At 42.2% G+C, this 15,403-nt stretch overlaps 1 protein-coding gene across 1 annotated transcript in view; it reads right to left on the bottom strand.

The window, feature by feature from the left end:
* The window catches only part of Hydin (HYDIN axonemal central pair apparatus protein), a 362,311-nt gene that overhangs the window by 314,429 nt on the left and 32,479 nt on the right, over nucleotides 1-15,403 (bottom strand). Inside the window, exons 2-3 of the mRNA XM_059264008.1 lie at nucleotides 9,922-10,079; nucleotides 7,781-7,906 (exon numbers count right to left, since the gene is read on the bottom strand). Of these exons, the coding sequence (XP_059119991.1) occupies nucleotides 7,781-7,906; nucleotides 9,922-10,079 (284 nt within the window). The remainder of the gene's footprint in view (nucleotides 1-7,780; nucleotides 7,907-9,921; nucleotides 10,080-15,403) is intronic.

Consider the following 15,403-nt stretch of genomic DNA (forward strand, 5'->3'; position numbering starts at 1 on the left):
TATGTGCATTTGGAGGCTCAGAATGAACCGGCGGGGAAGAGGTATTAATCGCTAGAACAGTGCCAGACAAGTTCCTATGGCTGATGATGGAGTCAATACAAACACGCAGGAGGCCTTATGAACTCCAGCAGGATTAAAAACAAAATCCATGCCTAGGTAGATAATTATAAAACCATTAGAAACAGAGGCAAAAATGTGCAAGAGATGCTAACAGGAAAAGAGAGTATGTTTCATAGCCAAAGTGTTGGCTGCTCAACATAATTAAAAGGGCAAAAGGTGTGAAAATAATGTTCAAACCAAAAAACTGAACAAACAAAACCTTCTGCAGAAATAATATTCTCTACCCTAAAAAACTCCCTTCAACAAAGAAGTTCAAACGGAAACATTTTTAGGAACATTAAAAATTACAATTTTAACAATGTCCAAGGGAAAACACTGAAGAGTATTCTCATAGAGGGAGAAGTTTATCTTAGATCTCCAGATATAGGGGAGGAGAGAGGAATGATAAAAGGGTAACTATCTGGGAGATCTAAATGAACTTGGGCCATACAGACAACACTAGTAAGAACTTGCTTATCCATGGGCTGTGTGCACCAGCTGGACCCCTCACAGCAGACCCGGATGGGCACGGCCCTATGGCCTCCTATACTGCCATCCATGGGCTGTGTGCACCAGCTGGACCCCTCACAGCAGACCCGGATGGGCACGGCCCTATGGCCTCCTATACTGCCATCCATGGGCTGTGTGCACCAGCTGGACCCCTCACAGCAGACCCGGATGGGCACGGCCCTATGGCCTCCTATACTGCTATGAGTTTCACTGAATACTTGCTTTTTATCAGAGCAATGACCAATGTCATGACATGAGGGAAGTCAGCCAGAAATGAAAGGGCACATCTTGTCCCATTCCACTCGCATAAAGGAAAAGCTAACCTGCAATGAGAAGGGTAGTTAGTGATCTTTTGGAGGAAGAGGGAGAGGTAATGACCAGGAAATGGACATAAGTAACCTTTCGGGGAGCCAGTGAACATGCTTACACTCATAATATACACAAATACACAGATGCAACACACAAGTTTTTATTTTAAAAAAGAAAGCTGCTATCCTCCTTCCAAAAAATATGCACAAGCTTACACAGCCTTCATAACACTTCACTGAGAATTACTGAGAACCTTACCGATCAAGACATCACTCAGTGTTAACAGACAGGCCAAGTAGATTCCCTTCCTTCAAAGATGGGTAGCAGAAACAATCATAATGATAAACTGAGCCAACACATATACACATAGACATGTGTGTGTGTAATATATACATATATATGTAAAATACTTGAGAAAGAAGTAGAAAAGGATGCAAATGAAGAATTTTTAATTTCGCGTGTATGTTGGGATATATGTGTTTGTAGACACATGTGTGTATGTATGTGTGAAGGCCAGCGGTCAACGTTGAGTGTCTTCCTCTATCACTCTCTGGGGTCTCTTACTGGCCAGGGAACTCTCTCTGTTCATCCACTTGTCTCGCCTCCTCAGCTCGGGGTTATGGATGCATGCCGCTGTACCTAGCATGTATCTACATGAGTGCCAGGAGTCTGACTTCAGGTCCTCACCCTTCTTCCATGGCAAGCACTTTACCCACTGAGCCATCTCCTCAGCTCTCGAATAAAGAATGTGTATCAGAAATGTATTGCCAATAAGCAATGAAGATTCAATGCTTGTTTGTTTTTGTGGTTCTGCGGACTGACTGTAAGTCCAGAGCAGGCTAGGCTGGTGCTCTACTATTGGGCTACATCCTCAGCCACACAAAGCAATGAAAATCTTAACCACACCATTTCACCATACTTTAAAACATATAATGGAGAAATAATAAAAAAGCACAAAACAAATATTCAAGGACACAGAGAAGACAAAATTTGTCCTCCAATAAACACCAAGTTTCCAATACATGCCAAGCTCCTTTCCACATGCTGAACACATAATAGTGAAGCGAGCCACCAACAGCCCTGTCCTTGCAAGGCTGATGAGTCCCTTCCCAGGCTTTACAATTGCTCTTCCTTCCAATTGGAATGTCCCTTTGCAAACCTTTGTCAGACTTGCTTCAGACATCTGTCTAGCTCAGAAAGGCTGTCCTATAGCATTCTTTAGCAGGGCAACCATCGCCCCATTCTCTCATGAGAAATAGTTCTGCATGTGAACAGGGGTAAGAAGGAAGGGCAGTAGGAGTCAATGTGCCAAACAGAGGAAGGAAAAGAGGTCAGGAGGGAGGCAGTGAGGGTGATGCTGAGCCTTAGGACCCAGGGTCAAGTTTAGATTGTGTGGGAGTAATAGAAGTCACTGGGAGATTTAAATGTGAGAGGGACATGAGCTCATTTACATTTTAATTACATGTACACGTGTGTGCGCGCACATGTGCACATACCTGCAAACAAATGCTTACTGTATGTGTATATGGAGGCCAGAGGACAACTTGTGGGAGTTGGTTCTCTGTGTCTACCAGGTAGTAACTGAGAATTGAACCCAGGTCATCAAGCTTGATGGTAAGCTTTTTTACCCATTGATCCATCTTGCCAAGACCTCATTTACGTTTTTATCATCATTCATGTTGCACTGTGGATTACTGGTAATGGAGAGGTAAGATAGAAACAGGCTAGAGGGCTGGAGAGGTGGCTCAGTGGATCAAGCGCTTGTTGCACACCAGCAGACATGGTAGCCACCTGCAACCCCAGCACTCAGAGGGCAGAGATGAGTGACCCCAGGAGCAGGCTGGCTAGCTAGACTGACTACATCTGTGAACTCTGGGTTCAAGTGAGAGACCTTGCCTTAATAAATAAGGTGGCGTATGTATGCAAGACCTCATGTCAATCTCTACGTGCATGCATACACACATGTGCACACTCCCCTCCACACACACATGCAAGCATAAACGTGCACGTGCACATTACATATACACATGCCAAAGAAAGAAAGGAGGGAGGGAGGGAGGGACGGAGGGAGGGAGGGAGGGAGGAAGAATCTGTTTCCATGGTTGCTATTTGGATAGTCTACATGCTAGCAACTGGACCAATGGTTGAGGAAATGGTAAAAATGGTTTGACTAAAGATATATGTGTGAAAGTCAGGGAGTTTACAGCACTTTCTGCTGGATTTTGAGAGAGAGAGAGAGAGAGAGAGAGAGAGAGAGAGAGAGAGAGAGAGATCAGAGATAACTCTGAAGAGCAGCCTAGAAAACAAGACAAGTGGAATTACTGTCTGCAGGAGGCAGAGGTAAAAGAAACACAGGCTTTGAGGACAGACCACAAGTCTGCATGTTGAGCTCCAGCATATCAAGTTTGAACTGTCAGCTGTCCACAGAGCTGAATATTTGATCCAGAGTTCGGGGGACTGACATGCAGCTTGAGATATAAATGAGAAGGTCTGCATGAAACACGTGGGCTGGGGATGTAGCTCAGTGGAAAAGCAGTTGCCGAACAGACGTGAGGCACCCCAGGCACCTCCCCAGTGCCTCCAACATCAAATACATAAATAGCGCAAGAGAGAAGAGGATCCAAGACGCCATTCTCCTTGACAAGGTCACCTAAGACAACTTCCTAACCTGTGGACCATGACCTCATATGGGGTCACATAACTGACTATAAGAGGTCAGGAAAAACTTGTGAACAGTAAAAGTTTTCTGAATGCATGACCCCAAATTAGTTCAGAGTCAAATGCATAATGGACCTTAGGTGTCTCCGGCGGCAATGGCCTGTGCCGCACCTCATGGTTTTACCGCAGCCTTAGCTCTAAACATCATGCATACTAATGAGACGGATGTGCATATGTCACACTGTGGCTGCTGCTGCACTGTGCCACACCAGTGAAGGCTGCCTGAAACCCTGCAGCTCAAATTCAAGACCATTCTATGCTATGAACTGCAGTGCTTTTACTGGACAGATCACACTTTCTGACCTTATAGAGATGGTTACTTACAGAAAAGAAAGACCTTTAATATTTTTCTGCAATCACTCCTCAATATGGAAATGTCAAATTAGCGCACATCTGGACTAGACTGCATGATTTTAAAATCTGTTGTTTCCATTGCTGATTTGAGTTTCATTTAAAAAAAAATTAAATGAATTTTGGCTTGGAATTCAGGAAGAATGTCTAACCATTTCTGAATGGCCCTAAGTAGACTTCTACCATCTGTGCTTCATATTTATGAAAAGCAGCATTCTCAGCACTGAGGGTCATGACACTGAAGTATCAACTCTGAAAAATGTTGATGATCCCCTCCACCATCTACAGTGTATTTAACCAAGATTAAATCTTGATGAAAATAAACAAGCAAATCCATCTCATTAGCATGTAAATTTGCTTTCATATTTAAAAAAATAATTAAAATTGGGGGACAGCAGGATGGCTTAGTCAGTAAAGGCACTTGTTGTCAAGTCTGAGGACCTAAGTTTGATTCCTGGGACCCACATGTTGGAAGGAGAGAACTGACTCCCACCAGTTGTCCTTGGACTTCCACATACACGCCAAAGTTTTAGGCATGCACATGTGCAAACACCATATGTAAATAAAGTACAATAAAAAATCAAAGTAAATGACAAGATGGCAAAGAATTGCTTCAAAATCCATTCTTCATAATTTATTATCAGATGTTTGGGTTTTTTTCAGATGTTTGTTTTATATACTTACCTTTTCTGAAAGTTTTTTATTTTTAAATATTTTTAGTATGTGCAAATGGTGTGTATGCATGTGTGTGTGTGTGTGTATGGGTGTGTTCAGTGCATGCTCAAGTGTTCCATGGTACACGTGTAGAAGTCAGAAGAAATTCTGGGGTGTCAGTTCTTGTCTCCACCTTGTTTCAGGCAGAGAGGGTCTCATTTGCTGACACACACACCAGGCTAGCTGGCCCACAGGCTCTTGGGATCTTCCCGTCTCTGCTCCTGTCTCGCAGGGGGAATGCTGGGAAGACAGACATATGCTACCATGCCTGCCTTTACATGGGTCCTGGGGATTAGAACTCAGGGCCTCATGTTTGCTCAGAAAGTCTATTACCCACTGAGCTGTTTCCCCAGGCCTGTTTTACATGTCTGTTTTCTATGTCTATGTTACTATTGTCACTTAACATTTTCTCAGACAAAGGGGTCATAAATGTTTAGGAGGCCCTGATCTAGGAATGAATTTAGGAGAGAACAGAGAGTTCCAGGGAAAGAAGATTCCACAATGAAGTCAGGAAAGCACAGTCGGAGTGATCGCTCACACGCTGATGGATCACAGGATTCGGAAAAGAGACAGGGCTTCAAATGACCGGAGATGACCAGAGTCTGCTGGCAAGGAAGGGACACAGAGGACAGCCTGCTCAGTGTCATTTCAATAAAACAGATGAACACCAAGTTAAAAGTGGGTTAGAGAGGCAATGCCAGGAGCAGAGGAGCAGACAAGGAAGGCCCAACACATCCATAATTGATGTTCCTAAAGGGAAAAAAACCTCAGAAGAACATGAAAAATGGTGGAAAATTTAAGAAATAAACTGCCTGCAGATAAAACAAGAACACAGGGGCATGGGAAAAACTCAGTCGTGTCTAAGTAAAATATTAAGCATGAATGAAGAATTCACAATCTGAGTGTGCAGGCTGGAATGTTAATGTTGTTTGTGGGGTGAGGGGTGGGCTGGCTTCCCAACTTCTGTGAGCATCATTTAATGCCAGAAGATCATGAAGGAAAATATCCATGGAGTGGTTAAGGGGAAAACCCAACTTTAGAATTGTATGGGAAAGAAATCTGAGTTAAAAAGACAATATACAAACATTATCAAAAACATAAAGCTAAGATCTATAAGTTCATCTAGAGGGAATTAATGGAGGCCAATGGTTCCCAACGGGAGAGAAATTGTTCAAATCCAGAGCACAAATACAAACAACCAAGTGGTCTGGGGAGTGGGAAGGGGTGCCAGGAAACCCCACTTTCTCCTCCTTCAGGGCAGTGCTCAGGGCATAACACTAAAATATGACAGGTTAAATGTGCCAGCAACACAGGCCTGCTCTGCCAGCGCCCCAGAAGAGAGGAAAAACCGTGATGAGGGTGAGATGGCTCTGGGAAATGCCGTTCCCGCTCAAATGTGATGGGTGTTTGTTGGAGAAAGAAGATGCCATCAGCAAACAAAGACAGCAGTGCTAAACACAGCGTGGGCCTGTGGGTCCTAGGCAGCCAGAGGAAAGGCTTCAGAGATCCATTCTCGTGTGGAATGTAATTCAGATAACTCAGGAAGAGCTGGGAATCCCTTTGAGGGGGGCCCGTCCGCAGTCATCCCATCAGTGGAGATTTGTATCATAATTTATACAGAAAAAGTGAGGCATATAATTTAAGAAATTAACTAAGAAGTAGGAAATAAGACATTTGGAAACATCCACTAATTTTAATTTTTTGTGTATGAGTGCTCTGACTGCATGTACTTGTGAGTGCCGTGTTTGCAAAGTGTCTACAGAGGCCAGAGGAGGGTGCTGGAGCCCCAGAACTGCAGATGGCTATTAGTCACCACATGGGTGCCAGGAACTGAACCTGTTTCTGTAAAAGAAACAAGAACTCTTAACTGCTGGGCCATCTCTCTGGTCTTGAGTCCTTCTTTTTATAATTATTTGCCCCTAAAGCCAAGAACATGTAGTCTACACTAGAATACAGAAACATGAAACATTGATATTTTTCAGGCTGAAAGTTTCCTAGAAATGGGCCAAAATGTGGTGATATTTTCTTTGTGCACCCCAGTGAAGTTTATCTGAGGATCAGAGGGAAAAGCCAGCCACTATAGTAAACACAGAGGTCAGGCACTGGTGGCACACACCTTTAATCCTATCACTCGGGAGGCAGAGATCCGTCTGGATCTCTGTGAGTTCAAAGCCACACTGGGAACAGAGCCAGGCATGGTGGCACTTGCCTTTAATCCCAGCACTAACTGTAGAGGTCTTGAGGTCTGTGCAGACAGACAGGAAGTGATGTAGCTTGGCAGAGAGAGGAAATGAGATGGCAGAAAAGAAAGGCATATAGGCGTGGGTATACAGGAAGTAGGTCTCTTTGGAAACTGAGGTGTCAGTAAGGTGAGGTTGTCTGTGGCTTTTCCTATTCCTCTGATCTCTCAGGTTTTTACCCAATATCAGGCTCTGGGTTTTTTATTAATAAGACTGTTTAGCAATTCGTGTTACACAAAACCAGACAGCAAATGCCTACTTTCCCTCTCTCCCTTCTTCACTCATAGGCAGTTCAGGAAGGAAGAACAGCTTGTGACATGAAGGAGATAACTTAATTGGGCTTGGCTGATATAATTCTTGGAATTACTCTTACCCTGTAAACAACTGTATCCAATACCAATCAGAAGTAACTAAATAGGAGTGGAATTAGTAAAAAGTGATTTTAAGTAAGGTTTGCTCTTATTAACTGTAGTAACTACTATACCAGGTCACAGAGATCAACAGACAGAAGTGACAGAGCTGTCCCCGGAAGGGACTGGCTAGCCTAGAAACACTACTTTCTATTTAGCATCTCTTGTCACGAACATTTACATGGTTTATGCTCAGCCTGATGTGCTTTTAAAAGACTGTATTCTGGTTTTTAATTATGTGCATGTGTTTGGGGGGGGGGGGTATGCACATGAGTACAATGCCTTTAGAGGCCAGAAGAGGGCATTAGATCTCCTGGAGCTGAAGGTACAGGCAGTGGGAGCTGTCTGACATGGGAACTGAACCTGGGTCCTCTGCAAGAGCCACAATCCCTCTTAACCACAGAGCCATCCCTCCAGCCGTTGCTGTACCTTTTGGTGTGTTGTTTCTCCCATATCTAAGAGTTCGATGATCTGTGGCCGGCATATAATTCGCGTACTTGCCAGTTTCTGCTCTGTAGTGAGGGACATCTCCTTCAGGAACTCTGAGGGTGTCAGCTAGAATCCAACAAGAGCCCAGTTCAAACATGGTTAGTCTGAGGAAGTGTTCTCCTAAGCACCAGTAATGAATAATTTGTATGTGCAGCTTTCAGGATAATTGTGGAATGTCACTAAGTTCCCTTATAAAATATTGAAGATGACTAAATTATACACGAGAAATCCCAGGCACTTCTGAGGTCTTTGTACAGCAACTGAAAGTGACATGCACTAGCCCATCCCATCCAGTTTTGAGGGAAGCACACAGTGAAACCCTAGAGAAAATAAGTCAAGGAACTACACAGGAATCTGCCCAAAGAGCAGAACACCCATGCTCATAAGAGGTTTCTGAAAAGACAGCTCTACATCTGTAAACAAAACAAAACAAACCACAAAACACACACAACAAAACAACTTCCAAGAATCAAAGCTGAGGAGCTGGAGACAGCTCTGTTTCTGAACCTACAGATCAGGCAAGCAGAGCGCTGGGGTGTTATCTAGACCACATCATGCTAAAGGGAAATGTAAAATGTAAAGGGTCTTAGAGGTGTGAGCCGGCCACTTAAAAACCAGTGATGCATTCAGCAGGAGCTGTAAGCTTGAGTCAGATCTGGATCTTGCAGCCAATAACATTCACACACTGAAATCAGAACACAAAATGTTTCAATACCTACAAATTTTATGAAAAAAACACATGCAACTTGTCATTTAAATAAAACTAGCCCAGCAGAGAATTAGCTACCCCAAATCTGTCGCTGTTGTGCAGTTGTGGCTGTTGTTCTAGAAAGTCCTCATTGTTCCAGGCCTGCTTTACATGTGAGGAGGGTGCGACCATTGGCAAAGTCTATGCCAAGACTGTTTCTAAGAGCTTGCAATACGTAAGTCGGCCGATTTAGGTTAGAGTCTAGAACTCTTCCGTAAGGCTTCTCTCTGTAATTGAGAATCACCTCTAACACAGTTTTCAACTTGGTTTAAGTTCTTTTTGACAGGAACACAGATGAGAGTAACAGAGTGTTAAGAGGTGTCAGCAATAGTGTGGTTTAAATTAAAACAACAAACTCTTAAAAACAAAAAGTCAGAGCCTTGATAGATAAGTAACGGCAGCCACCACAATGACTGACTTCATTTTTCTAGTTCAAATGCAACTCGAGATTGGATAAAACATAGGCAGTATCATTCATTGCCAGAACCACACTTTTTTATTACTATTTTCTACAGCATGTGGTTCATAATCCAGTTCCCAGCACAACATTTTTTTCACTCATTAGAAATACACCTATTTTTATTTTAAAAGAAAACTACGTATTTTCCCACATACTAGTCATTCTTTTTTAATGCTCTGTGCCTTACAAATTACAAAAACAACTCTTGCCAGTGCATGAATAACAGATTATTAGGCTGAGTCGTATGAGATTCTGGTATTTGACTGTAACTGAACTACATGAATGGCAGTTCACGTGGCTCTACCTACCATTCAGAAAAGGTTGAAGTACACACACGGCAGTTCACATGGCTCTACCTATCATTCAGAAAAGTTTGGTAAGTTTATTCACATCATTACATGATTTGGGTGTGTCCCCAAGTTCATGTGTCAGAGCCCTAGTGAATGAATTAATGGTTCTCTTGGAGTTTAGCTCCCTTAATCTCCCCCCCCCCCACACACACACACATAGGTACTTGCAGCATGGGGCCATTACCAGATGGAGCTACCCAGCGCTGGAGTAGGTTCTACAACTGCAAGCAAAAACAAACTTCATTTTTTTTTATAAGTTGTCCAGTTTCTAACATTCTGCTATAGGAACAGAAAACGGACTTAGAAACTCTTATTCCAACTGATTACTCAGTCCAACCCTGCACCTTGAAGAACATATGCAGCTTAAGAACTTCTCCAGCTTTGGAAGGCATTTATGCTCTCCAACACACTTGTAGCTGATATGATATTAACAGTGATTCTCTGATATTCTGAAAGAACAAAATAACATTGTCCCAAGGATACTGCACTAAGTATCTTCCACAGAAATTCCTTGATACATTACCATCCGGTTCACTTCTTCCTCTGTGACCACCTTTGGGCTCATGGGAGGCAAGACTTTGCTCTGCAGTCCTGTGATCACCTTGGCCAGCCCCCTCTGCACAGCCCCCATAGATTCCTCAATTCTTTTACTTGTCATTTTCAGGTATTTCCGTTGTTCACCTAAAGATAAGGGGGCGGGGTTAGAGCAGATATCAGTTACTTCCTGTATTCGGGTCATACAATTTAACATGTAGGGTGTTTTGCCTGGATGTATATCTGCACACTGTATATACATGCAGATGCCCATAGAGGCCAAAAGAGGGTGCTGAGTCCCCTGGAACTGGAATTACAGATGGTTCTATGCCACCCTGTAGGTACTGGGAACTGAACCTGAGTCCTGTGGAAGAGCAGCCAATGCTCTTACCCACTGAGCCATCTCTCTACTCCATGTCATACATTATTTATGGCTTTTTCATACATGGGAAAGCTAAGAAAATCATCTTCAAAACTATGTCAAATGTTTAAAACAAAAACATTACACAAGGAATTGTAAAAAAAAAAAAATAATTAATTAAAAAAACAAGGAAAACTAAAAACAAGTAGTTGTATTCCATGTGACTACATGTAGTCTTATCTCAAGGTCAAGAATCCATTTTTAGGCCAACTACGGGCTTTTCTGATCAGGAAGACATGAACACACAAGCCACTCCCTCAGTTTGCCATGTTTAACTTCCAAACACAATAAACAGACACTGCCCACTAAGGATCCTATGCCATCTGCTGCTTGATCCACTAAGTTCCAAGATCCCCCTCAGGACAATCAACCATACAAACACATTAAACATGGGCTTCTGCTCTTTACAGCTGAGTAGAGATCAAAAAGAAAAAGAAAAGAGCAAGCAAGAGGAGACAAAAGGGAGAAAAAGAAAGTTCTGGGAAAGATTTAAATGTTATAGCCATGAATATGTCACTTGTAAATCCACGTGCTATAACAACTCTCCCTGTGTCTTCACGGCTTTGGGGAAGTCAGCTCAGCTCTTGTGATCAGTGTGTCCCAGGGTGTGCTTGTCAAAGAGATGCTCTGCATACCAGATTTGGGGGCTCCCATCTTGTGCAAGTTGGCTACATGGTCACCCAGTTCTTTGACATATTTCACCTGCTCATTCAGGTAATGAGTCTGGATGAAGTCACCCAGTGGAGCTCATTTTGCCAGTAGCCAGTTGTGCAGATCCAGCAGTCACTGGACCTTTTAGAGTGACTTATGAACTTATGCAACAGTGTGGCATCCTTTCCTCCCCTCCACCAATTTTTTTTTAGTTTGAATACACTTTCACATAGCCTATGTGACATGCTTTTTTTTTTTTCAAACAAAATAAAACATAAACACAATGGCTCTGCTCTAAACAAATTATGGTAAAAAAAATATATGAAGAGCTCAAAATGACATCGGTCTCATTTGTCTTAAGTCCTGGCATTGTGGGGATGGCAGGCAGCGGCCGGTTCTGATGACAGGTGATAGATGCGAGGTAATTGGCCAACTCATTAGCATTTTTCCATATCTAAGCCACTCTTAGAGAAAATCACAGATGGCGTCAAACATCCTCATGGTAGTCCAGGAGTACAGCTGTGCTGTCTGGATTCATATTTTCACCAATAAAAAACTGATAGTTACTGAAATTCTGCAGGCCCTGTCAGAAAAGGTTTTGATCTTTCTGGTCTCTGTCCTTCAAGTTTGCCTTTGAGTGATTTCATGCAATCATTATATATTTCTTACATGGCACTGGTTTCCTTTAAGTGACGGTTCACGACGATATCAACAAACACTACTCAGTTCTGTGCTTCTGGTACGGTTGCTCGCAGGCCTTTGGTGGAGGCGTTTCCACTATGTCTCCCTCTGTTCCCCAAACATCTCTATGTCCAGGTGCAGTCAGCCAGAGGTCTCCTGGATCTCGTAAATGTCAGAGAGCAGCTCTTCAGGGCAGGTGAGGTCCTAGAAGAGCATCACTATGGCAGGTGGAGGGAGATGGCTGCTCAGGAGCCCAGAGCTCAGAGCAAGTACTGTACAGCTAGAAGAAGTGGTAAGCAACCAGGGAAGCCCCTCACAGTTTTTAAAGAGCAAGCCAAAGACTGAGTTAAGTTCTTAAGTTATTGAAGCTCCAGAAAAAAACATCTGATCATAGAAAAACCCAGGGAAGACTCCAGGCAAGATCCCTTCTGTATTAGTCAGGGTTCTCTAAAGGAACAGCACCAATAGAATGAACCACCCCCACCACACACACACCAAAAAAGGATTTATTAGGCTGGCTTACAGGATGTAGTTTGGGTAGTCCAGCAATGTCCTTCACAACAGGAAGACCAAGAATTGGATAGCTGTTCAGTCTACAAGGCTGGATGTCTCAGCAGTCCTGATCTGGTGCTGGAGTCCTAGAGAGCCGATATCTTCAGTCTATGTTAAAAGTAGGTTCTAACACCCAAGAAGTAATGCCACAGCAGCAAAGATGGACTTGCCAATGAGAGTGAGAATGAGCAGTCAAAAGGCAAAGCTTTGTTCTTCCATGTCCTTTGATGAAGACCGCCACCAGAAGGTGTGACCTAGCTTGGGGGTGGGTTTTCCTGATTCAAATAGCCTAAGAAAATCCCTCATGGGCATGCACAGCAGTGTGTGGGTTTAATTTATTCTAGATGTAATCAAGTTGACAACCGAGATTAGCCATCACATCTTCCTGAGGAGTCTACTAGAAAATGAAGTTTATCCAGTCAAAGAACTGAAGAATTTCAGCCAAGAGACTGGCAACGGATGTTTCTTGTGTTCAGCTGTTCAGCTAAAATTGAAATGAAGTTGAGGACACGAGGCAAAGCATGCAAACATTTTCTGAGAAAGTAAAAGGAATGGACTTTGAGGATGGAAGGGAAAAAGAGAAAGCAAGAAGTAGAATCAGATCATCGAGTACTGCACACATCATAGGCAGGCATCAAACTGACCAGTCAGTATAAAGGAACACAAAGGGGATTATTACAGAAAGCCTGTGAACCCTAAGTCTGTAATATCTGTTTCCCGGCATTTGTGTATGTACTTGAATCATTTCTCCCTTGAATACAAGCTTGGGCACTTCTGAAAACACAACACAGTCTGAGCAGTGGGGTGCTATTCTACAGGCCTATCTTGGTACCCTCTGGCTCTTTCTCTATCAGATCACTATCTGCCACATTGTTGGGTAGTCCAGAAGCCTACATAGAGAACCATACTGTGAAGTGAACTGTGAACGAGGCCTGCAGCAACAGTGTGAATGTGCTTAAAAATGGGTCTTCTGAGGCCCACTGGCAGCCATTGAATGAGCTGAAGGTGGCTTCTAGACAGAGCTGCATCCAGTCAACTGTATGCCTGGCCCTGGATGAGAGAGGCCCAGACAGGGGCATTCAGGTATGTCCCATCCAGATTTTTAAGACAGGAACTGTGAGGAAAATAAATACCCACTGTTTTATACTACTACTTGGACACTCTGTTATGCAGCAGTAGCTAAATAATAGAGGCATTATAAAGGATTTAATATAAAAGAAAGTAGTGGAGCATACAGGCTTGAGGTTTGCTCAGCTCTCTTGGGAAGCTCCATCGTGTAGGTAATAAACATTTCATATCTCCTATTATTGGTCCATGAGTGTCTTTCACTATCCTGAACATCCTTCAAATTTTATTCAGTGAGGGGAATTCTGTCTTTGAGAGGTAACTTTATCAGCAATAAAAAAGCAGGGATACCATAGAGAGACCTAACACTGTATATACCCATTGTTTATAAGAAGTAAGGATTACAATTCTCATTTAAGAGTGGAATATTTTTAAAGGATTAAATAAAACAAAGAGGAAACTGGTACAGTGCTAAAAGCCATGCTTCATACTTAAAAAAAGATATAATAAAGAAAGGAATAGTTATTTGTAAGATAATGCAAAAACATCAATCAATAAAAGCAGAAATTATAGATGTACAGAGATGCACAAGCACAAATTATCAATTTTTAATATTGACTTGCAGTAAAAGGCATGTTAGCTGGACAAAAAAATAAGCAAAATTATATCAGATTTGAACAATAGAATTTATTAGTTTCAGGGATGCATATGAAATGATACATCTTAATGATATAAAATATACTGCTTCAAGAGCAAAGGAAACAGTTGTGAAAAAATCGATCATATATTAGGGAATAAAATGGCAGTAGGTTTCCATAATCTACAGATGTTATGAGTAATAAATACTCTGGTTACAATATGATAAAACTGGAAATTAAACATATCCCAGAAAAATGTAAACCTTTCTGAGTTGGACATGGAGGTTCTCAGCTGTAGTCCAGTTCCTAAGGAGCTGAGGCAAGAGGTGTAACATGAGTCTGGAAAAAGTCTGGATCACATAGTAAACTCCAGGCCAGGCTGGGCTACAGAGTGAGACCCTATCACAACAAAGCAAAACAACAACAACAACAACAACACAAATAAAACTCTCTTCTTAATGAACAACAAGAATTAAAAATCTATGAAAGAAACTAACATATCTTGCTTATACAATTATAGTAACAGAGTTAACATGGTGTTATGAAATATACCACAAAATTTCATGTTATGTCTCCAAAAGTCTAAATATATTATATATTCTTCCTAATATGACCAACAAAATGTATCCACATATATTTTGGGTTTATGTATATGCATGTATGTGCCCAGCACCACTGTTCTAGGATCCTATCCAAATGATATATGAGATGGCATACACAACAATGAGCCTGGCAACCTATAGAGAGATGTGTGGATTACGGTAGAACAGATAGGACGCACCCCCATTGTGGACTTCTGAGCTGTGCAAATGTTTTACATATCAGAGAACCAAGAGGGGAGAAAAATCAATTCTTAAAATTTGAAAAGAAACCAAACAAATGAACCTTTCTGTACATCAAGCTGCATTACAAACTCAAGAGAAAACAATGACTCCAGCTGACCCCAGAACTGCATCTGGACTGGTATATCCTTCTTGGGATTTACTGGGAAGACAGAGAAAGCAGCACAGAAATCTTACTGTCCACTCAATGGTTGTGTATTGTCATACTATTAGTATGACATATTTAGTATTTTAAAAGTAAGTGTTTATATCAGTATTGTTAGGAGCCAAGTGTCTCATCATAAAAACTAATACATTGGAAAAGGTCCTTGTATTAGAAAGCCTATATCTCTTTGCATAAAAATATTTTGGGTGCTGAGGACCAAGTTCAGAGCATGTGCATGCTAAGCATGTATTCTACAACTGAGCGATACCCAGTCCTGGAGAGCCTGTTGGCTTACTTCCGAATTGAAGGCTCATTGTGGCTTTCTTTTTATAATAACCAGCCCACTACAGCAAAGGAACACCAGCAGGAAGGATGGGCCACAGACTGAGATTATGAACTTGAAATACCATTTACCTCTAAGAGGACCAACCGCTCCTAGAAGAAATGGTCCATTTGAGACTGGGGGCACACACTGT

Source organism: Peromyscus eremicus, chromosome 5 (assembly GCF_949786415.1).
Source record: "Peromyscus eremicus chromosome 5, PerEre_H2_v1, whole genome shotgun sequence".
Lineage (NCBI taxonomy): Eukaryota > Metazoa > Chordata > Mammalia > Rodentia > Cricetidae > Peromyscus > Peromyscus eremicus.